This window comes from Callospermophilus lateralis, chromosome 13 (assembly GCF_048772815.1).
Source record: "Callospermophilus lateralis isolate mCalLat2 chromosome 13, mCalLat2.hap1, whole genome shotgun sequence".
NCBI lineage: Eukaryota > Metazoa > Chordata > Mammalia > Rodentia > Sciuridae > Callospermophilus > Callospermophilus lateralis.
Genome location: NC_135317.1, coordinates 65865127 through 65890400, shown reverse-complemented (window position 1 = coordinate 65890400; position 25274 = coordinate 65865127). Strand labels below are relative to the sequence as shown.

General features: G+C 33.3%; 1 protein-coding gene across 1 annotated transcript in view; it reads left to right on the top strand.

Annotated features, from left to right (window-relative positions):
• Spata17 (spermatogenesis associated 17) overlaps positions 1 to 18799 on the top strand; it is a 208551-nt gene extending 189752 nt beyond the window's left edge. The window contains exon 10 of the mRNA XM_076832137.1: positions 18719 to 18799. Within this exon, the coding sequence (XP_076688252.1) occupies positions 18719 to 18799 (81 nt within the window). The remainder of the gene's footprint in view (positions 1 to 18718) is intronic.
• Positions 18800 to 25274: the final 6475 nt, after the last annotated feature.

Here is a 25274-nt window from a genome sequence, read left to right as displayed (position 1 = left end):
AATAATATCACATAAGAAATCATATATTTAAGTACTTAGGATATATATAACTATATATATATATATATATAACTATTTTTTACAAATGATTTTAAAGGGCATCAATTACTAAGAGAAATGTGGTTGATTGAATAAGTAAGTGTTCAAGTAGAATTGAAACAATTCTAAGAATGGTAAATGTTTGGTGCACTAGTTATTTTTTAACTGTGTATCAAAGTAAAATATGTGCATAAAGTATGTTCAAAGACTTATAATGATGAAAGGTCCCTGACCCACTTATCTCCATCCTATTTATTCAAGTCCTCCTTTTCAGAAGCTGCCATGTTCAACTCTTTCGTCTTAAAGCTGAGAGAAATGCTATCTTTTGATTTATCAATTCTCTGTGTTAGCCATCGACCTTCAGCTATGGTAAATTAGAATTTGGCACTCCAAAACCATTATCTTCATGTTTTCTTGGAATATAGTCACAACTCTTGAGTAAACAATCAGACTTTGTTTTTTAAAACAAAGTTTTGTTAAACCAAGAAGTGTTCTATGACGTTTCTTTCTGCATCTTTTTAATATTTCCTGTTGTTATTTATCTTTTTCTCCATTTGTTGAATTTTCTTCATACCTCTTATCTTTTCCCCATACCTTATCACAGTCTCGTGATACATTTTTTTTGTGCCTAAAAATTTTTTTAGTTGATTCATTGATCCTTATGTTGAATTACTCTTGTGGTTAATTGATAGAATTTTAGGTTGAAAGGTCTTTCACTATGTTTTAAGCTCTTATGGGTTGTCAACTTGTTTTGGGGAAATTTGCTTGATTTTTTAAAATTAATTTGCATTTTGTTTTCTCAGATCCTTTCTACTAGAGCTTCTGTATTCAGATGACAAATTCTGTAATTGATCCTCATTTGTTTGTTTTCATCTTGTATCTTCTATTTCCATTTCATTGTCCTTTTTTTTATCCTCCAAGAAAATTCCTTGGTGTGAAATTTCTGTTTTTCTTTCATGTTGTGTTTTCTGCTGTCACATAATTACTTCACTAGAGTTTTTTTTTAATCCCCTTATTTTTTTCAAATAGCAGCCCATACTTATATGAAGGTTGCACTCTCCTTTTAATATCATCTTAGAATATTTGTTTTAGATTTTTAGTGAAACTTTGTTCCAATTCATGCATATTCTCAAATTTATTTATATTGTTTTTTTTTGTTAGTATATCTCTGCCTTTCAAATTCAAGACTTTCTAGGACATCTGTTGATCTTTTGCTCTTCATTTAATAATGACACACAGAAATACTAGTTGAAATCATTATATACTTGGGCAGGACTTTTTGACTGGTAATTTTTATTGTAGAGGCGGCTTACCATGGAGGAGCCACTACTTATAGCCTTTCAGTTTTCCAACAAAAAAATTCTCTTATCTCCTGCCAATTGTGCTAATATTCTGGGAATGGGGATGAGGAATAGGATGATGTTCTCTACATTCAGTGTAAGGATTTCTACCTTTTACTTCGTTCTTACCACATTGGTCCACTTATCCATAGGATAGTACAATAGTACATTAAAGACCCCTTCCCCCAGGGCATACTTGAAAACATGGATTGTACCAAACCCTACATATATTTTTCTTTCTTATTCATATGTAGGTAAGTTCAAACTCTTCCTCTGAAGGTTTGATAACCAAGTCTGCTGAAACAAACTAACAATAGACACTTTAAGAGGAGAATAGACACTTTAAGAGGAGAAAAGGCCCAAATTTATTAACTCACACATATGTACAAGATCCATACAAAATATGAAACTCAAGGAAAGGCCAGATGGTTGACATTTAAATTCCCTCTTCTTAGGGAAGAGGGACATGGGCAATATAGGTAAGTTCAGAGGGTAGTGATGATTTTTTAGGGAATTCAAATGGGTTTAAAGAATAGAGGATGTTGACAGAAGGATATGGTTCCTCTGGGCTCTTGGTGTGGTGTTTGATTTTCAGGGTCTTCTGTGATATGAAGTGATATGTGATATTTTCCTGGGTTAATGAAATTTTACCCAAAAAATCAGAGGAAATTGTGTTCCTCTTTGGCAATCTGGTCTTTAGGTAAATAAGTAAACTTTAGAGAAAGTTTTTTACTCAATTTCTGTTCCCCAGGTACTCACCGTTCAAAGTTCAAAGTGGCATATTTGGAGTTATCATTTTCTGACATCCAACACATACACACCTATGATAAAAGTTTAATTTACAAATTGGTTACAGTGAAAATTAACGACAATAATAATGAGTAAAATAAAATAATTATAACCACATATTATAATAAAAGTTATTTTTAAATTATCAATTTTTTTGTTTCTGGAATTTTCCTTGTAATTGTTTTAGACCATGGACTTTGTAGATAACTGAAACTGTAGAAATCAAAACCTCCAATAAGGGGATCTTACTGTAAAGCATTTCACTCTTGCCCTCTCCTTGCCTGGTACCTTCTGTCCTCCCTCAGAGAAAACTTCCCAAACTAGGGGGAGGATGTGGGAAATGATTCCTGGGGAGAGCCTGGAAAAGAAGCTTGGATGTTAAGTGATCCTCATATAGTCTTTTAGCTAAGCCCTGTGCCTCACTTCTGCCTTTGGGGGTTTCTGAAATACCAGTGTCTAAAGTTCTGGGTGCCATTAGGAAGAACAGGATGGGATCTTGTTCATATCCCCCTGCAAACGTCTTTTGCTGCATTCCTTTTAAATCTGTGACCATTCCTGTTTCTCAGCATAAATTATGATTTGGGATCACTGCTGTCTTCTAGTTTCATGGAAGATGTAGTTCATTGGATGATTATAATTCTGCATGTTTGAAATGGGGAAAATTTCAGGAAGTATAAAATAGGACAAGAAATTCACTGGTCTGTCATTTTAACTCTTAAAAGTCTTATAATGAATAATTTTGAAATGTAGAAAAGCTTTAAATACTTTTCATAAAAACATAACACCTAGAACATTTTATTCATATTATAGAATTTCATTTTTAAGTATATTTGAATGTGGTAGGTGGTGAGATGCAACTTGAAGGGGAATTATTTTATGTAAAACAAAAAATATAAAAGAGATGTGAGCAAGGTATAATTATGTACCATATACATTCAGTGCAGGAAAATTTACTGTACATCTGAAGAGAGAAGGATTTCCTGGAGGAAGTATCATTTTAAATGAAACCTAATGTTTAAGTAGGATTTGTACCTACTAACAGTTTAATAAATATTTGCTAAATATAATTAATACTATTCAGCTTTGGTGGTTTGACTAAGTTCTTCAGTGCAGTGTGTCAGCAGCAATCAGCTTCATTTATTCTTGTTTTAGTTTTCCAGAAAGAAATTAACAAAAATGTTCCTATGGAGAACATTCACCATTCAATGACAGTTATTGATATATCCTATAATTAAAAAAATCCTTCTGGTGAGAATTCCATTATATTAATGATGCGTGTATATTATTAAGACATAAATATTGAGTTTTAAAGTTTCAAGTTCACATGTTCCCAGATGTTATTTTGGGACCACCACATTAGTAATTTTTCAGAAACATAAGAATGATTAGAAATCTTTAATAATAATTTCTTTCAAAAACAGCACTTGATTTTAATTTTTCATTAAAAAAAACTTTGTAAGAAAAAAATCTCAGAACTACTGACATTTTTATAGCTTGACAAAAATTAAGCATAATTAAAATGAAATATTTGTTGCATAAATTAAACTGCGATTAATATGTTTTCTGCTGCTGCTTGAAGGGTAAGATTAAAATGGTGTTGTTAGCAGACTCCCTGCTGTCAGACTAATTTCTTGATTTTTATACCACACATTATCATACACGTTCTTATAGTAAAAAAGTAAACCAACAAGTAGAAAACACTGTTTGATGAAAATGGTATACAGAAGGAGATAAACTGACTTTTATGAAGGCACAGCAATATTGCTTTTCATTTCAAGATCTGATGACTAGTTGATTCGAAGGGTAAGATTTGCACTTTGAAAGCCATTAAAATAAATAGAAAATTGCCCTTCATTTTAGTTGGCTATGCCTTTTAAATTAGCCAGTTTATTGTTTCAGGGGTGTTTGCCTTTTCAGGCAATAATTAGAAATTGAACAAGACATGTTAAGCATAGGGTTCCCCTCCAGCTAACCAAGAAATAATAATAAATCGCATCACAAAAAGTTAGGTGCACACAATTCAAGAAAGTGGAAGAAAAACACATCCTGTTAACATTCCTCTTAGAGGAGCTTCACTTTTTCTCGCCAAAGCCCACCATCACAAAACGAATACCTAACCATGGCAAAAGTCAGTTATTGCTATGAAAAAATTCCTAGCTGCCACCTGCCCTGACAATACATCAAGTATTATTTCTCTGTGAATTTTTTTTTCTGGCTAATTACTTTTTGACATTAAACACCATTTATGGTACCAATGAAAGAAATAGATAACCATTATTAATAGTCCTCTTCATTTCTCCAAATGTCTCTCTTGGGCATTACTGCTTAAGGGATATAAATACACCATTGGGAATTAGAAATTATGGGATAGGGCCCATACACTGGCTGAACTATTACACACCTCTTTCTTAGGGGCTGTGATGGAGTCAATGTACATTGTGTGATGACTGCATTAGGATTTGACAGTGCCTGTTGAAGGAAGTGAAATTAGCATAACTCTTCTACAAGGCCAGTGTGCCCTTCTCTTGCTACTTATGGAGAAAAGGCAGTACTATTTTATTGCTTGATGCTGACCTGCATTATGCATCAGAAATGTCAAATGTACTAACAGGTTTCAAATAGTAGAAAACTTTACCCACCAAACATCTTAGAGCAGATAAATCAATCATTTTGGGATGACTTCATTAGTTTTGGTTGCTTGAAATGGTACTTGTGATGTACTGACAAAATCGGTGGTTGTGTTTGTGCTCTTAGATTGCATAATTACACTCTAACCTCTTTGTGGTTTGTACTTAGATGTCACCTCAAGACAGCCTTTCCCGACCACCTTATTTAAAATTGCCAGCCAATTTTCTAACTCCCTTAGTCTCAGTTCTCCTCCCACATCAGTCTTATTTTTCTTTACATCATTATCATATGACTTATTTGTTCCTTTGTTGCCTGTCTTACTAGAAATTTAAGTTTCATGAAGTCAGAAATTTTTTGTCGGATTTGGTCATTGCTGTATTCTTACTGCCTACAATAGTGCCTGGTTTAATTAGGCACTCAAGTCTTCTTAAAAGAAAGATTGAGTGGGAAATAAAGGAATGTTTAAAAGTCAATCCTTTTAAAAAAAAGGCAGGAAGAATTAGCTTAATAGGATAATTCATGATGTTAATATGAAAATCTACATTTAGTAAGTAATCACAGGAATACTGCTTACTAATACTTCATTTATACATTATTTTCCTTACCTTAGAGAAATTTAACTTAAATGAAAATTATTTCTTCTTAACTAAATATCAGATAATAATCTATACAATTTGAGCATCTCTAATCTGAATATCCAAAATCTGAAATGCCCCCAAATCCAAAAAGTATCATGCACTCCAACATGATGCCACAAGTGGAAAATTCTACTCCATGCAACTTTGTTTTATGTACAAAAACATGGAGGAAGGTTAGAGTAATATTTCTAGGTTTTATGACTGACTTTGGAGGAGAGGGATTCTACAGTGCTAAGAGAAGAGGAATTCTAGTATCTATGACCTGTCTTGGGGATCAAAGGGGACAGGAGAAAGAATGGCAAAAGTTCAGAAAGATCTTGTTTCTGAGCCCCTCTCCTTCAGTTTAGAGCATTCAGCTATTAAGGTGCCATACCTTGGGGTATCAGTTCCAGCACTGCAAAATACTATGAAAGCACTAAGAGTATTGAGTTTGTGGTTACGAATAAATTTTACCAAGTAAGCAAATTTACAATTAGGCAATCTGTGAATAATGAGGCTTGATGTTAACTATGTTCTATAAAGATACTTCTATAAAAAGTATCACTGAACACATCATCATAGCCTATTTACTGATAAATTTAGGCATTTTCTTCCTTGCAAAGTAGGATCACACTGAAAAGTTCTATTTTTCTATTCAATCAAGATTTATTGATTCTTTTTATGTGTCAGACACTGTTATGTTACTAGGAATACAACAAACAAGACAGATATAGCCCCTCTCCTCAAAGAACTAAGAAATCAATATATTACTCATTTTTCACACTTTATATTCCCTCCTGACTTCTCTCTGTCCCCCAAATATTTTGTGACCCAGATTATTAAAGGTACAATTGGGACATAGACATAGCATCTGCTAGCTGGTAAAGGAAATATTTCAGTTTTTGGAGTGGACATTGGAATAACTCTGCTTATAACAACTCTGCTTAATAATTGCCCTTAATAACTAATAACTCTGCTTACCTAATTGCCCTGCTGTGACCTCAAAATTAATTATTTTTGAAGTCAATAAAAAACAATCAACTAAATTAAGCTGATGAAGCAAGAGTATTTATTCAGATTTTCTCTCGGTTTTAAGAATAAAGTTTGATCTAGCAGAAAAAGTGTCAAGCAATTGTTTCAACCTTCCTATTAACTCATATTTGAAGAGTATGGAAAATTCTAGTGCTAACCAGATTTATCTAAGGTTCCATCCAGGAAATGTTTTGATTAAAATAGTATTTAATATTCAGCCAAAAGTTCTTTCCATCCTCCTCTTTAAGCTCTAAAAGATTTTTTTTTGCTATATTTTGAGGCTAAATGTAAAAAATTTAGCTGAAAAATATAGTTGTGACCTTTGATTTTCACCCTGTCCCTATAATCCCAGAGGTTTTGTCTCAGCACTGTCCTGCTTACTAACATTGAGGCCGGTTGTTTTAAGTACTCAGTTGTGACTATCTGGTGAAAAGCCTTAAATAACTAGATAAACAGTGCAGCTGCCAACCTAAAGTCATCTTACACTTAGGGGTGAGTGGCCCAGGAAATTTGCTCTTTGTCATTTTGACTTGGGTTTGAAAATGGACCTGGGCTGCATTCCAGCTCAAAGAGCCGTTCACTTCCAAAGACTCCTAAATTGTCCCAAGGAGCTCATTTTGGCAGTAGATTATTTGTGTTTGGCTGGGCATCCTAATAGCAAAAGCTGTCTACTCTGGCAAGCAAGGGCTATGGCAGGATTTAGAATTGCCATCTCCAGTGTTTTTTCTTGATGAGGTTATTTTTCAGAAAAGTAATCCCCTACCCCCCATTTAAAAAGTGACACTGCATGAGTGTTGTGCAGGTGGTTTTCTTGAGTTAATAAATAGCTTCCCATGGCAGGATGATTATTCTATTGGGTCAGAGGCAAATTTTAAGGAAATGATAATCAGCACCAGATTTTCCTCAAAATAAAGCTGCCCTAACAGGATATTCACTCTTACAACTTAGCTAATACTTACTGGATGACTAAGGCTAAGGTAGTATCTGAGATTGCAGGTTAAAATTAAGAGTGATAGTGTCTGAAAGAATTTTTTTTACAAGGCGCAGAGAGTAGGCATTCTAACAGTCAGGTCTTGTTTATCAGTATATAATTGCACATTATTGTCTGATGCTAGACAAGAATTTCTCCTTGCCATTGGGTGGATTCTAGCACTTTATGTGCCCAGATGTTAATTGAATACACAGCTGAAAGTATAACACAGGATTAAATGAAGCTTCGTTATATTGGAGAAGTTCAAAATTAAGAACACAAGAAGACTTACAAGATTAAAGGAAGAAAATACCAGGATTTTATTTCTATTTACCTTTATCTTGTGTGTATTATATAATTGTTATACTACTACAGTATTACACATAAATAATTAAATACAAATGATAGGCATATACTTAGAATGCTTATCCAAAATAGTTTAATTGATAGTATGATCAAAATTGTTTCATCACAAATGTGTCCAAGTATCTATGGAATTTACCTCACTTGGTTATTGAAAGAACACAGTAAATACAATATGAGTAGAATTCTGCCATTGAAGGAATGAGAGGGGAAACACTAGTGCTGGGAACTAAATGATTCATCCTGCTTAAGCTTCACAACCATGTGGCAAGGAAGATATCCCCATGTTGCAGATTACAAAACAGTGAGTTAGGAAGTATTTTTTGTGCTCATATTTTCTGGAACAAATTGTGGAGAATTGTTATATTTGTTCCTTGTTTGGTAGAATTTAACAGTGAAACTGTCTTGGCATGTTTGAGAAAATTATTAATTATTGGTTCAGTTTTCAAAATCTGAAACATAATTAATTATATGTTTTTCCTTGTGTAAGTTTAAATAGATTGTGTTTTAAAGGATTGGTCCATTTCACCAAGTTATCCAATTTGTTCTCTCAGAATTTTTCAAAATATTCCTTTATTATGCTTTTAATATTTATGAAATCACAAGTGATATTTTGTCTTCCTTTGCTGGTATTAGTAATTTATGTGTTCTTTTTAAATCTTAATTACCCTGGTTAGGAATTTATCAGTTTTATTGATGTTTTTAAGGAAACATCTTTTGATTTTGTTGATATTCTCTGTTTTCAATTTCATTGATTTCTTCTTGAATTTATTACTTCTAACTTCTATTTAATTTGGATTTAATTTAGTCTTTAATTTCTACTTTCTGAAAGTGGAAACAGATTATCATTTTAATTTATCTTGAGACTTTTTAAAAAATTTGGGCCTTTTGTTTCTTTTTGTTGTTGTTGTTTTTAGTTATACATGAGAGTATAACTTGACATTTATACAAACATGGAGTACATTTTATTCTAACCAGATTGGTTGTACATGATGTAGAGATTCACTGTGGTGTATTCATATATGTACACAGGAAAGTTATGTCAGATTCATTCCACTGCCTTTTCTATTCCTGCCCAAACCGTCCCTTCCCTTCAATCCCCTTTGTCTAATCTACTGAATCTCTATTCTTCCCCTCCCTTCTTGTTGTGTGTTAGATTCACATATCAGAGAGAACATTTGATATTTGGGTTTTTTGGTACTGGCTTATTTCTCTCAGAGTCTCCAGATTCATTCATTTTTCAGCAAATGTCATAAAGGCATTCTTAATTATGGCTGAATAATATTCCATTGTGTATATATACCACATGTTCTTTATCCATCCATCTGTTGTAGGGCAGCTAAGTTGGTTGCATACCTTAGCTGTTGTGAATTGAGTGCTATAAACATTGATGTGGCTGCTTTGCTGTACTATGCTGTTTTTAAGTCCTTTGGGTGTATACTAAGGAGTGGGATAACTGGGTCAAATGGTGTTTCCATTCCAAGTTTTCTGAAGAATTTCCATACTGCTCTCCACAGTGGTTATACCAATTTGCAGTCCTATCAGCAATGTATGAGTGTAACATTTTCCCCACATCCTTTTCAACATTTATTGTTACTTGTACTCTTGATAATTGCCATTCTGACTGGGGTCAGATAAAATCTCAGTGTACTTTTAATTTGCATTTCTCTAATTACTAGTGATGTTGAACATTTTTTCATATATCTGTTGACCATTCATATTTCTTCTGTGAAGTGTCTGTTCAGTTCCTTTGCCCACTTATTGAATGGGTTTTTTTTTTTTTGACATTAAGTGTTTTGGGTTCTTTATATATCCTGGAGATTAATTAATGGTCTATCTGAGGTGTGGGTGGCAAAGATTTTCTCCCATTCTGTAGGCTCTCTTTTCATGCTCTTGATTATTTCCTTTGCCGTGAAGAAGCTTTTTAGTTTGATAACATCCCACTTATTGATTCCTGATTTTACTTCTGTGCTTTAGGAGTATTGTTGAGGAAGTCACTTCCTAAGCCAATATGATGGAGTGTGGAACCTTTAATTTCTTCAGGTAGATATAGATTTATGGTCTAATGTCTAGGTCTTTGATCCACTTTTAATTGAGTTTTGTGTAGGGTGAGACAAAGGGGTTAAATTTCATTCTGCTACATATGGCTTTCCAGTTTTCCCGGCACCATTTGTTGAAAAGGCTATTTTTTTTCAGTGTATGTATATAGCCTCTTTGTCTAGGATGAGATAATTATATATGTGGGATTGTATCTGTGTCTTCTATTCTATATCATTGATCTTCATGTCAGTTTTATTACTATAGCTCTGTAGTATAGTTTAAGGTCTGGTATTGTGATGCTTTCTGCTTTACTTTTCTTGCTGAGAATTGCTTTGCTAATCTGGGCCTCCTATTTTTCCTAATGAATTTCATGACTTCTTTTTCTATTTCCATGAAAAATGTCATCAGAACCTTAATAGAAATTGCATTTAATCTATATATCACTTTTGGTAGTATGGCCATTTTGTTAATATTAATTCTGCCTATCCAAGAGTGTGGGAGATCTTTCCAGGTCTTCTTCAGTTTCTTTCTGTTGTGTTCTGTAATTTTAATTGTAGAGGGCTTTTGCCTTTTTTGTTAGATTGATTCCCAGATATTTTATTTTATTTTTATTTTATTTTATTGAGTCTATTTTGAATGGGATGGTTTTCTTAATTTCTCATCATTGTTGTATAGAAACACAGTTTATTTATGGGTTCTAATTTTATATCTTGCTACTTTGCTGAATTCATTTATGAGTACTGGAAGATTTCTGATGGAGTTTTTGGGTCTTCTAAATATAGGATTGTGTTGTTAGTAAATAGAGATAGTTTGAGCTATGCTTTTCCTATTTGGATTTCTTGAACTTCTTTATTTTTTTTGTCCCAATTGCTCTGACTGAAGTTCAAGGACTGTGTTAAGTAGAAGTGATGGAAGAGAGCATCCTTGACTTGTTCCAGTTTTTAGAGGGAATGCTTTCAGTTTTTCTCCATTTAAAATGATATTAACCTTTGAGTCAGCATATATAGCTTTTATAATGTTGAGGTATATTCCTACAATTCCTAGGTTTTCTAGTGTTTTGAATATGAATGGATGCTGCATTTTATCTAATGCTTTTTCTTCCTCTATTGAGAGAATCATATGATTCTTGTCTTTATGTCCATTGATGTGATAAATTAATTACATTTATTGATTTCCATATGTTTAACAAAACTTACATCCCTGCAATAAAACCCACTTGATCACGATGCACTATTTTTTAATGTATGCTTTTGTATGTGTTTTGCTAACATTTTATTAAGACTTTTTGCATCTATATTCATCCAGGATATATGTCTGAAGTTTTCTTTCTTTGATGTATCTTTATGGTTTTAGGATCAGGTTAATACTAGCTTCATAGAATGAGTTTGGATGGTTTCTCTCCTTTTTGTTTTGTTTTGTTTCTTGGAATAGTTTGGGGATGATTGGTGTTAGTTCTTCTTTGAAGGTCTGGTAGAACTCAACTGAGAATTTATCTGGTCCTGGGCATTTTTTGGTGGTAGATCTTTGGTGACATCTTTAATTTCATTACTTGAATTTATGTTTAAATTTTCTATGTTTTTTGGGTATGTCCTATTTCTCTAGAAATTTGTTGATGTCTTAAAGATTTTCCCTTTTTTTTAGTAGGATAAGTTTTCAAAATAGTTTCTGATTATCCTCTGTATTTCAGTGGTGTCCATGGTGATATTTTTTTTCATCATGAATTTTAGAAATTTGAGTTTTTTCCTTCTTTCTCTTTGTTAGCATGCCTAAGGTTTTATGAATTTCTTTTTTCCAAAGAACCAACTTTTTGTTTCATTGGTTTTTTTATTCTTTTTTGTTTGTTCAATTTTATTGATTTCAGCTCTGATTTTAATTATTTCCTTTAATCTATGTTTTTAGTGTTGATTTGTTCTTCTTTTTCCAGGGCCTTGAGATGTAATGTTAGGTTATTTATTTAGTAACTTTCTATTCTTTTAATGAATGAGCTCAGTGCTATAAATAACCTCTTATAACCACCTTCATACTGTTTCAGAGATTTTGATTTATTGTGTCACTATTCTCATTTATCTCTTAAGTATTTTCTTTATTTTATCCCTGATTTCCTCAGCTGTCCATTGATCATTCAGTAATATATTATTTAATCTTCATGTGTTAACTTCTATTTTTATTATAAACATTCTTTTCTAATATCATTCCATTATGATCTGATAGAATGCAAGGTATTATCTACATTTTTAAAAATGTATATTGACTAAGCATTGCTATGTGGCCTAAGATGTGTTCTATTTTAGAAAATGATCCATGTGGTGGTGAGAAGAAAGTGTATTCAGTTATTGATGAATGAAATACTTTATATATGTCTATTAAATGTAAATTATTAATTGTATATTTTAGTTCTGTAGCCTCTTGGTTTAGTTGTTGTTTGGGAGATCTATCCAGGGATGAGAGAGACATGTTAATGTAACCCAGTATTATTGTGTTGTGGTGTATTTGATTTTTGAAATCGAGAAGGGTTTGTTTGACACACATAGATGCTCCATTATTTGGGCATAAACATTTATAATAATTATATCTTGTAGACATGTAATTCCCTTAAGCAGTATGAAATGACATTCTTGGTCCCTTCTGATTAACTATTGTTTGAAGTCCACTTTATCTGATATGAGGATAGAAATGCTTGCTTATACAAGGTCCATGTAAATGCTATGATTTTACCAATCCTTTTACCTTTGGTCTTTGGATGTCTTTGCCTAACAGGTGAGTCTCTTGGAGACAGCACATTCTTCAGTTTTATTTTTTAATTCAGTCTGCTTGTAATTGATGAATATAGGCCATTTACAGTTAATGTTATTAGTAAGAAATAATTTTTATTCCCTGTCATTTTGATTTATTTCTGGTTGTTAATTTGAATTAATTTCTCCTTTGATTGACTCTCCTTCTAGTGTAGTTCCTCCCTTTGCTGGTTCTCAATTTTACAATTTATTTCTTATTCATGAAATATTTTATTGAATATGTTTTAATGTAAGCTTTCTAATTGTGAATTCTATTAACTTTTGTTTATCATGGAAGGTTTTTATCATCTAATCTGAAGGTTTATTTTTGCCAGATGTATTATTTTTTGTTGTCATCCATTTTCTTTCAGGGCTTGGTATATGTTATTCCAAGACCTCCTACTTTTAGGATCTGGGATGAAAAAGTAACTGAAATCTGAATTCCTTCTAAATGTGACTTGTCATTTTTCTCTAATTTTTATCCTTATTCTGTATGTTTGGGCATTTTATCAAAATTTTATCCTTATTCTGTATGTTTGGGCATTTTCATAATGACATGCATGGCGTAGGTATGTGGTAATTTTCTATATTTGCAGTCCTATAAGACCCCTGTATTTGATTTATCCATTTCAATCTTATGGTTTGGAAAATTTTATGATATTATTTCATTGAAAAGATTGTGCATTCCTTTGTTTTGTATCTCCAAGATTTCATCTATCTCAATAAACCTTAAATTTGGTCTTTTTAGGTTATCCATATTTCTTGGAAGTTCTGTTCTCTTAACATCTTTTTTACATGGTCAACTTTACAGATTATATTTGTTGTATTTATTGCCTAAAACTCTATCTTCCAAGTAGTCTTGTCTGCTGATGATGCTTTCCCTTGAGTTTTTAATTTGGTTTATAGATTACTTCATTTTGAGAATTTCCAGTTGATTCTTCTTCAGGATCTCTATCTCATTACTAAAGCAGTAATTCACTTCTTGGATAATCTCTCTGATTTCAATCCTTACATCATCTTTTACCTCATAGATCAGTTTAACTATGAACTTTCTAAATTCCTTCTCTGATGTTCCCTCCACTTTTATATCATTGTATCTCTTACTGAGTTATTTTTGTTTGTTTGAGATGGCTTGTTTCCTTGCTTTTTCATATTGTTTATATGTCTACCAGTAAGAGGTGTCAGAGCTTCAACCCTATGAATTAATCGTGTTCTTGAAGATTTCTAGTACCTCACGTTTTAGGGAGAGACAAATAATAACAACCAATGCAATCAATATTCAGCATTAAACTAAATACTTAGTTGATACTTTGGTATCTACAATGTCAATTGGCACTATAAACAGAAACAGTATGATGGGAAATTGCTAACACTAAAAATATTATGTTTACAAAAGGGTTTGCTATTTCCAAAAGGTGAGGAGGGAGAATGCAGAGGAGATGTAGGGTATAATAAATGAAAGTAGTAGTAGAGTTCTACTAAAGGAAGAGTGAAATAGAGAACAATAGAATTTGGCTGTTTATGAAAGAAAAGAGAGGAAGGGAATCAAGGAAAATAGGAGAAAAACAATATAAGACAACAATAACAAAAAATATATAAAAAACAAAACCAATGTATACTAATGAAAAACCCTAGTTCTCAAAATATAGAGTCAAGAAAATAACTGCCTTCAAGAAATGCTAGAAATAAGAGTGAAAGACATATGTGTATAAACAAATGTCCATGAACCATTCAGCACACAAAAGTTTTTTTTTTAAAAGGTCTTGATGGAAGATTAAGAATTATTTCCATTGCAATTGTCAAAAATTGTTTATAATAATATGTTGGTTGTCAGTTCCCAATTGTCTTTCTTTCCATTTTTTTCTTGAGGTACACAAGAGTAGTAGTTGGGAGCTGTCCATTCCCTCTTTTTGTAGAGCCCATCATTGTTGCCTATGCTTAGGTTCCCTTCTCAGCAGTATGAGGTGGGGCAGGTTGGAACGTATTGTCTATTACAATCACATTTAGGGGGTCACTGTACAATTCTGTGACAGGAGTTCCCAGAGGCTCAGTTCCTATATTCGGAGTTGGGTCCCACGTGCTTTGTGGTATGATGGTTTGTGAAGCTTTTAAATAAGCACACCTCCACAGCCTGGCTGCTTTTGATCTGCTTCTTGGGCATCTATATCTCTTGAATCTCCCTTGGGTTTCACTTGAGTGGTGGAGGACCCCAGTCCTTTGCCCACTCTGCCTCCCACAGCTCCCATATTGTGGCCTCTTGGGCTGAGTCCCAAAGTGCAAAATTGACCAATTCCACCTGCCATCAAGTCCTTGGTTGTCCACAACTGGTCTGACGACCTTGAGACTCCAAGAGTGAGAGACACCCAGGGTCTCTCAGGTCTAAGTGTCTCAAATTCCCCTGGGTGCAACAGTTTTTAATGCCTGAATTTCACCTGGTTTTCTAATTAACACACTAGGGTAAGTGACAGGGCTCTGCCAGGTCAGTTTTTCAGACCCAGTGCAAATTACACAGGTCTGGGCACACCTGGGTTTCGACCCACAGGCACCAGATATCCTAAGTAGCTCAGCAGAAAAAGATGGCAGGTGATCCTGCTCTCCACAGGTCACATGAAAACAAGGTGCAGCTCACCCACTGGATCAGCTCAACAATGTCCCCGATCACTGTACTCAACCTCTCTGCTTCAAGACACACCTTGGTGACACCCAAAATGCAAGCTCTCCTATAATCTTTCTCTCTGACCTGCCCATGGTGGATCCACATTAGCAGCTGCCAGTGCTGGCAGAGTTTGTTTTTTCTTTTCTTTTTTTATGCTATCCAAACTTCTGAGCCCTTAGGCCATTCTGAGAGTCCAGTATTAAATCCCAGTAGGATTCCTTTCTTTTCTTTTCTTTTTTTACTTACCTCAAAAAGAAGATTCTTCTTTCCTGGTCCCATGCCATGTACAGTTTGGAAAGTAACCTTCTCTACTCCACCATCTTGACCCCTTCCTGGGACTCTTTTAATTTCCCCTGAAACCTCATGTGTTATTTAGAAGTGTATTATTTAATCTTCATGTGTTTGGGGGGTCTCCACCAACCTTTCTGTTATGGATTTCTAGTTTAGTTATGTTGTGTTCTGAGAGCATACTTCACATGATTTCTATTTTAAATTTGTTAGGTCTCTTTTATGGCCGAACATATGGTCTGTCTTGGTGAATGTTCCATGTGATTTCAAGAATATGTATTCTGTTATTGTTGGATAAAGTAGTATATAGATGTCAATTTTATTCAGCTGATTGATAATGTTCTTCAATTTAATTATACCCTTGCTGATTTCTACATGCTGGATCTGTCAGTTACTGATAAAGTGGTGTTGAAGTCTTCAAGTATAATAGGCAGGGTTTTTCTATTTCTCCCTGCTGTTCTATCATTTTTTAAAAAATTTTTAGTTGTTGATGGACCTTCATTTTATTAATTTATTTATATATGTTGCTGAGATTCAAACCCAGTTCTTCTAGGCAAGTGCTGTACCACTGAGCCACATACAACCCCAGCCCAGTTCTATCCATTTTTGCCTTATGTATTTTGATACTTCTTTGCTGGGCATATATATGGTGAGGATTGATATATCTTCTTGGAAACTTGACCATTTTATCATTATGTAATATTCTCTTTATCCATAATGATTTCCCTTATTCTGAAGTCTGTTTTGTCTGAAGGTGATATAGATATTTCAGAAGCTCTCTTTTGACTAATTTCAGTACGGCAAATCTTTTTCCGTTTCTTACTTTCATTCTGTGTTTTGATAATTAAAGTCGGTTTTGTGTGGATATCGTATTGCTGGGTGTTCTTTTTATCCCTTGACTTTAATTGCGATATTTAAGCCATTCACATTTAAAATGATTATGGATATATTTGGATTAGTGTCTATGATCATGTCTATTCTCCTTTCGTTGCATTTGTTCTTAATTTTGGTTTGTCTTTCACTTTTTCAAGCTCCTCTGATTTTAAATAATCACTCTATATGCTTCATTTATTCTTTACTGTTAGCATATCAATTATCCTTTTTAAATTTTTTTTAGTTGTAGATGGACACTATACCTTTATTTTTATGTGGTGCTGAGGATCAAACCCAGTGCCTTCCACATGCAAAGCAAGCACTCTACCACTGAACTTCAACCCCAGCCCATCAGTTACCTTTTTAAAAAAGTTTTTTTTTATTTCGTCACATTATAATTTGAAGTATAAGTTTCCAACAAATCCAAGTCCATTTTCAAATACCACTATCTCACTTATGGATAGTACAATATTCTGAAAGATTATTCTCAGCTTCTCCCTTCAAACCCTTATATGTAAATTTGCTGTCACTCATTTATCTTATCTACAAGCTATAATCACTGAAACATTGTATGATTGTTTTAAACAAAGACTGCTCTTAGAGCAGGATGTGGTGGCTCATGCCTGTAATCCTAGCAGCTAGGGAGGCTGAGACAGGAGGATGGCAAAGCCAGCCTCAGCAAAAGTGAGGCACTTAGCAACTCAGTGAGACCCTGTCTCTAAATAAAATACAAAAAATAGTTTTGAGGAAGTGGCTCAGTGGTAACCCCCTCCCCCGCAAAAAGACTGCTCTTAGGCCAAATAAAAAAATAAGATTTTTAAAAATTTCTTCCTTAGCACTCTATTTCTTTATTAATTTCTTTATGTATAGTTGAATTTCTAACCTATATGATTTTCCTTGTCTCTGAAAACTTCTTTCAATATTTTTTGCAAGGCAAGTCCATCTTTTTGAAAATAAAATATAATATTATCATATATTTTCATTTAAAAAATGACTATTCACATTTCTATGTTTCAATTTTCATCAAGTTGCCAACATAAAAAAATCACTGTCATGCTACACATGGATGCCTAAACTTCATATACTCAATTTTAAGAATGCTGTGAATTATTTACTATTGCAAAATGTTCCTCAGGTGTCATGTGTATGTATTGCAAATATTATGTTGGCTTCTGATTACCTCCATAATTATAATTTGGAACAGAAAGAATATGAATACTAAGCACAATAGGAATGATACTTCTTAAATGAAATTTCATTGCATTCTTTATATCCAAGAGGAGGGATTTTACTCAAATTAATAATTTGTCTTTTATTTAAGCATTTCTGTTGCTCATTTTGACTGCTAGTGTCTACCTCAGCATATCATGCTTCATGTCACATGGGCATGACAGTCAGAACATAGGTGTAGAACTTTTCCTTAGGGGGCTGAAAAGTATAAATTATAAAAGCAGATATTTAGAGTTAGGGTTATTGTGAAGAGTAGTTATTCCAGAGTAGAGAGCCAGATTCCCAACGATGGAGGTACCCATATACCTGCATGTTCGTTAATAAACTTACTTTGTATGTGTATTTATAAATTGTGGATTCTTTAAAGAGCTGATCCCAAAGTACAGGTTCTTCTCTTTTAGACTTTCCTAAAGGGGAAACTTTTTTAAATTAAAATTTGCTCCATTAATGAATGGCCCCTTTCCTCTGTATAATCTACTCATTTATTTATAGTATTGACTGTTGACTTAGTCACTACTTCTTTAATGACTTTACCTGTTTACTAAGCATGAAAAGCATCCATTTCTCCTCATTCCAATGCTGCTTCTTTGGTTATGAAACAAAAATGATTTTTCCCTAGTTCCTTCTAAACTCTTTTGGCATTCACTTGAATCAATACTGTACTATGCAATACTCTGTTCTTTATTATAGTTATTTGGATGTGTCACTATTCCCTTTTTGTTCATTCAGTCAACAGACATTTCACACAAACCAAAGTGCTGATCCCTATAAAGCCAAGGTAAAAAATTGTGAGCTACTTGAAGACAGTGGCTGTGTCTGATGTTTGCATTGCTCAGAGATACTGTGTGCCATTATCCATGACTTTTAAAAACTATGTGCTTAAGAAAGCATCAATATATACAACTTTCAGTCAATAAAACTTTCAACAAATACCTGCTAATTTTGTTTTGAGCTATAATGGGATATTTGAAGAGCAGTTAAATGACATCTATCTGGCAAGTTAATGTAATCTAAATAATAATGATTATAAAGACAATACAAAATCAGATCTCTATGATAATCTTTGATCTTTTTTCACCTAGGATTTCCAAACTGTATTACCATCATTTGATCTCTTCTCAAAGTATGGAAAATTATATTCAAGAGCTGGACAAATTGTATAAAGGTATATGTTTTTGCTAAGAAACTCTTCACAAAAAGTACACTAAATAAATTTAAAAATCAAATGATATTGACTGAACCATTGAGCATTTTTTAAGTAGTGCTATAATAACATTCAAATATTATAAGCCTCCATAAATTACTTTTATTATAATCTAATGGTTTTCAACATTTAAAAACAATGGATTCTTTTTGTCAAATTTCTTTTCCAATATGGACCAAAAATGCATTAATAGAACTAACAAAAATATGAAGCACTCTTTATCCTTAAATTACATAATATATTAAATAGTTTTACACAATACAATGAAAAAATACCATGGTCTTCAAATACTTCTCAGTATTGTATGAACACAGTATCATTTAATATACCATACTCAATGTGTGCATTATTTGAAGTACAAGTCATCTTAGGGGACAGCACAGAAATGGAGTCTAGGGTCTTCAATTATCAAAGTTTACAGAATTGACAAGAACAAAGATACCCACTGAAAATTCAAGAACAAAATGAGCTCTCACTCATTGCCATATTTAATTTTTAAGGTATTTTAGAATAAAGAAATGATCACAATTAAGTGAGACTAATTTGGTACATTTAAATAAAATTTAAAGGTGGTATTAGATGAATACACCAAGATCACTACAGTTAAAGGGAAGGGGCAGGAATGAGAAATCATGCTGTTTATCATTCCTCAGTCTTCTCCCAAACCAAAAACCAAGGAGAAAGGACTGGTCTATTGGAAGAGGCACAGAGTAGATTTATGGAATGTAAGTTCCTTCCATTTAGTATTAATAAGTCTCCTCTACTTCACATATAACTCTGAAGGTTTCAACTTGGAGATTAATTTATTAAATTGCATACCAATATCTGCCTCTTAACTACTCCAAAAGAATACATGAGGGAAAATATAAAATATTCTGAGCTAATAGAAAAATGTGTATACCAAGTGAAATTGTTGTTTTGAACATTGGTCAATTATCTTTCCCCATTGGAGCATCTGTCTTGTATTTTTATTTTAAATAGACACAATATCTTTATTTTATTTATTTTTATATGGTGCCAAGGTTCAAACCAGTGCCTCACATACACGAGACAAGTGCTCTACCACTGAGCTATAACCCCAGCCCCTTGTCTTGTATTTTTGAGCCACAGTATGATGTAGACTAAAGAAAATGTTTCATAGCTGTGTGCAACTTTACATTTTTAATCAAATATATAGCAATTAATGGTAAGAGACTGAAAACAACCTCACCACTCATTAATATATGCTAAGTTAAATGAAGAACACACACAATGCAATTCTATGTAGATGTTAAAAATGTTAGCATAGATATTTACCTATTCATTTGAAAAAAAATGCCTATCATGTATTTCTAAGAAGACTATATAAGAAGCCCCTGTAGTTTGATTTCATTTTTAAAAGTATGTGTATGCATGTGAATATACATGTATATGTCTGTGTGCATCAAAATGCACTTCCATATACATATCTCTATGTATATATCTATGTGTTTTGAAAATTTAATGACAATAATCTCTGAATGATGAGATTATGGAAACTTTTTTGAGTATATTTCTAAGTATTTTCATTTTTGGAGGTTTTTGTGTAATCAGACAAAAGCAAAGTATTAAGATTCTCCAATAGGGATTATTTGTTCTACTCTATCAATTAAAAAGCATCTTGACTTTATTCTATTTAATCATAATAATTTAGAAATAATTATCTTTTTTTCTGAAGACAAAATAATTACTTGCTAAATTATTTATCCAAAAGACAAGGATGAGTAACAAGTGTTGTACATTATTTTTAATTAAAAAGAGCATGCAATGTAAAGATACAAATATGTGACAGAATTCTTAAAAATGTTTTCAAACTCCTCTCTTGGATTTTAAAGTCTTTGTGAATTGACGATATTATCAAAATGTCATCTCTTCCTCTTAGATAGGAAATGAATGCCTGGTGTTTAATTTTAGTAAGTGAAGGGCAACAGCCTTAGCTGAGGCTCTCCTATTAAGATTTAATTTCACCAAGTACAACAGAGTGCTTCTGTTTTTTATAAAGAAGGCCAAGATGAGGACACTTGCACCAAACTGTTGAATAAAGATGCTATAGTAATTTTTAGAGCTATCTATTTGATTGCTTGAGCTTCAAGGTAGTTCATCACTTCGCTATAATTCACCTGACATCACTGCCTCCTACACCCAATACTGCATTTTCCCATCAGTCCGATTAGAAATAGTGATGCCTTTATCAGATTGATCTTTCTTTCCTTAGTATGTCTAAGTTTAGAATAAACAGTTCCCCCACCTACCTGTTATCACTTAATACACTGAGGTTTTAGCCACTGAAAGTGCTCAGGGAGAATTAACTTAACACATGCATGTTCTTAAAAGCTGCTCTTTGACTAGGATAATATGATTACTTTTATTTCATTAATTTATGCTAGGATTGGTCACTGTTTGCAATCTTTTATAGTTTCCCCAGAGCAGTTTTGTTTAAATCAGAATATGCTGTGTCCTGTCAGTGCTTTGCCATTCTTTTAGCTCCGTTCATCTCCTTCAAGCAGATGGATTCTTCAGGCCAATTAGAGTTGAGAAAAATGCTGAGGATAAGATGAGATCATTGGTTGTGATTTTATGAATTGGATAACTTATCCAATTCAGTCTGGCATCAATGTGAGGTTTCTTGCATTATGTGCTTCTCAATTTTCTCAAAATCGTCTTTGTAATAGGCTTAGGTCCAGGCTGTCTTCCTGCTAAAAAAATGGTTCAGTGTTGAAGCCAGATAGTTTTAATAAAATTATTTGTTAGGCATGAAAAACAATGTATTCTCCTCTTCCATAGGAATCTGGCATGTGAATGATTCAAGTAGTTGAGAAAAAAGTGAAAATGAAGAATCAGTATGGTTAACACTGAATTGAGAAAGGGGTAAAATGTCATTGCCTTTTTTGCAGAGGTAGTAAGGTCTTAGCAGCTGTGTAAGGAAAAATAAGTTATATGAAGGGAGTAATAAACAAGGTGAGAAATGAATTACAGTAGAGGGGGTAGAGAGAGAAGATGGGAGGGGAGGGGAGGGGGGATAGTAGAGGATAGGAAAGGTAGCAGAATACAACAGTTACTATTATGGTATTATGTAAAAATGTGGATGTGTAACCCATGGGATTCTGCAATCTGTACTTGGGGTAAAAAAGGGAGTTCATAACTCACTTGAAGCTAATGTATGCTAATGTATGAAATATGATATGTCAAGAGCTTTGTAGGGTTTTTGAACAACCAATAAAAAAATAAATAAAAAAAAAAAAGAATGTGAACTATATATATGCCTGTGGCAAGTTAAAATTTTAATCCAGTAGGAAAAAAGTATTAAACTGTGTCATTCTTGCTTGGCATTGTGTGAATTTATAACCCTTTTAAGTTTATAGTAAGTCATAGTAAATTGGCAAAATAAATAAATAAATGAATGAATGAGGATAACTTCAGTATCTTCTCTTGGTTAAATTGGTCTTTCACTAAAGATGCTCATGAGAATGTGTTTTGATGTGTTTTTCTATAGCAGATTCAGATTTACTAAATGTTTATGTATCTAGTAAAACACATGACCAAAATTGCTAATCCAGATCGGCAGACTGACCTCAGAAAACAGTTTAAATCCAACAGGACTTAAATGAATGAAGTCAGGGACCATGGCCACCCAAATATTAACTGAACTAAAGCTAAGAGGGGAGGATTTAATTAGAGAATTTGAGAACTCATGCTAATGAGATTCTTTTTCTTATTTCATTTTACTCTTATTTTTAGAAAATAAAAGAAGACAAAATGTAAAAATGAGGTTAAGATGTGAACTAAGTGTAAAATAGAAGACCTTACTTCTTGGAGTCCTGGATTCTTCTTTCATGGCTGAGTAACCTTGACTTGGATCTCTTAACCCCTGAAGCCTTCTGTTTCTCTTATCTGTCTGTAGTTCATAGAAACAAAAACAACAAAAAACCTTTCCCATTTAAAAGGAAATTAACAATGAGGATCCTATAGGAAATTCACTTAAATAACACTACGATTCAATAAACTATAATATTTTGTAAGCTCAGTCATGAATTTGTTATAATGTGTTGTGCATGATGTGTGTGTGTAGGGGGGTGTTTGTGTTAAATCTCCTAGCTTTATCTTTTCAATAAATGCTTACTTGAGTCTTTTTCTTTGAGAATGCTGTTAACAACTCCAGTCCATGGTGACCAAAAGTGCTGTAAATAGTTCCAGTGAAGTGGCCGTATTGTAACCCTTCACCTTGGTCACAAATGATGAAGCCAGGGTCAGGTACCCAAATTAAGGGCAGCTAATGTGCAAGTGGGAATGGTTGGTGATTTAAAATATGCATGGCAAAAATAGTTTGGCACAAAAGCTCTTCCTTGAGGGAAATAATGTCTCATTAGACCAATTAAAACCCCCTAGGTCATTGAACTGCAGGCACACAAATACAACAGACATAGATTAGTGGGTGTGGGAGCAGAAACATATGAACTCTCAAATAAAAAGATATTTGCCTCTGGGCATCAGTATATCTATAATTCCAGAAAGTCAGGAGACTGAGGCAGGAGGATCACAAGCTCAAGACCAGCCTGGGCAGTTTAGTGAGACTATCTTAAAATGAAAATTTAAAAGGACTGTGGATGGAGCTCAGTGGTAGAGTGCCCCTGAGAGTAGTCCCCAATAATAATTGCAAGTCTGCTTCCAAGGTGGTATTCTAGTTTCTGGTTGCTAGGGTTGTGTCTGGTCCTGCATGAGTTTTAACTGTAGTTAATTTCCAAGAATCTGGGCTCATGTAAGTTTCTTGTTTTTATGAGAAAATAATCTGAATTTTTCTGGAATCCTTGGAAGTTAATTCAATAGTTGAGATTTCTATATCTTATCAATCCATCCCATGTGTATCCTTACAATAAAACTTACTGCTGGAGGTAGGCTGAAAGGGTCTTTGTTTGTTGCATCTGAAAAGAGTAACACAAATCTTATTGCATATGATTTTGGGCTTGGAGCCAATGATAGCTCACAGCAACAGGAAATGTGATTTATTGATCATAAAAGCTTTCACTTAAAATTGCTGGCCAGCAAAAATCCGGACTCTGGGAAATGTTATAGACCAGATGACCTCTTTCTTCAACAAATAAATTGCAAAATTGAGAAAGAATAAAAGAAACCTATTAAAAAGACATCAACCAATCACAATGTGTGTAAAATTTTTGGCTCCTGGTCTGGATAAACAAACTGTAAAAAACAAACAGAAACAAAAACCAGCTATCTTTTAAGATAATTGGAAGGTTGAATATCAATTGTATATTTGATGATAAAAAGGAATTATTGTTATGGTTTTAGTTGTCATAATAATATTTTATTTCAAAAGGTACTATCTTTTAGAAGTTCATACAGAAATATTTATAGATACAACAATATGATATTTGAGATTTAATTTGAGACACGGAAAAGCAGGTGGAAGTATATATGAAGGAAGATAAACCAAGAATTAATTATTGTTAAAGTTGGGTTTTGGCCATATGAGGGTTTATTACACAATTTTAAAAAATATTTTATCAAGTTTTATTTCTAAACATATAACAAAATAACAAAATAAATATCTGGCCATCTCCTTTGGATTGTGAAGCCCTTTTCTCCTATAGACTCCTATAAATGGCAACTGAACCAAGATAGAATGGCTTTCATTGGCTTTGTAGAAAATGCCTTTCTCTCACTGAGTTACAGGGTTACATACCTGAAATGAACTGTGATTGATAAAACAGCAACTGGCCATAAGAGAGCCTAGGAGTAACAAGGAGTGAAAACATGTATGGCATGCTTGTTACATACCAGATATTAATGAGGAGATTCACTGGTGAACAAGGCAGGTGAGTATTATTTTGTCAAGTTTATAGGACTAGTGAGAGTGTTAAAGATTTTAAAAAAATAATCATGTATTAAAGAAAAAATATGATTGCTGAAAAGAAGTTATAGTTAAGGGATTTTAATTTAGGGAATCACAGAAAATGTCTTTGAGAAAATCATTTTGGGCTGTGACTTGAACAATGAGGAAGCCATTGTGCAGGCAGAGTACAGAGAGTTAAAAGAACAAGTGTGGAGGCCCACAAATAGGAGGGGATAATGAGGAACTGAAAGAAGTCCAGATTACATAAAGTCATGAACAATCACATTGTAGTGGAATGCAAGGGCCGTTTTGCATAGGAGTTTGCAAAAGCTGTTTATGTTTTATAATTTTACCCTAAGTACAAACAGGAAAAATACAGGAATTCCCACTTTTGCCATTTGTATTCAATGCAATCCTTGAAACTCTAGCCAGAGCAATTGGACAAAAGAAAGAAATGAAAGGGCTACAAATAGAAAAAGAAGAGCTCAAATTATCTCTGTTTACTAATGACATGATCCTATATCTAGAAGACTCAAAAAACTCCACCAGAAAACTTCTACAACTTATA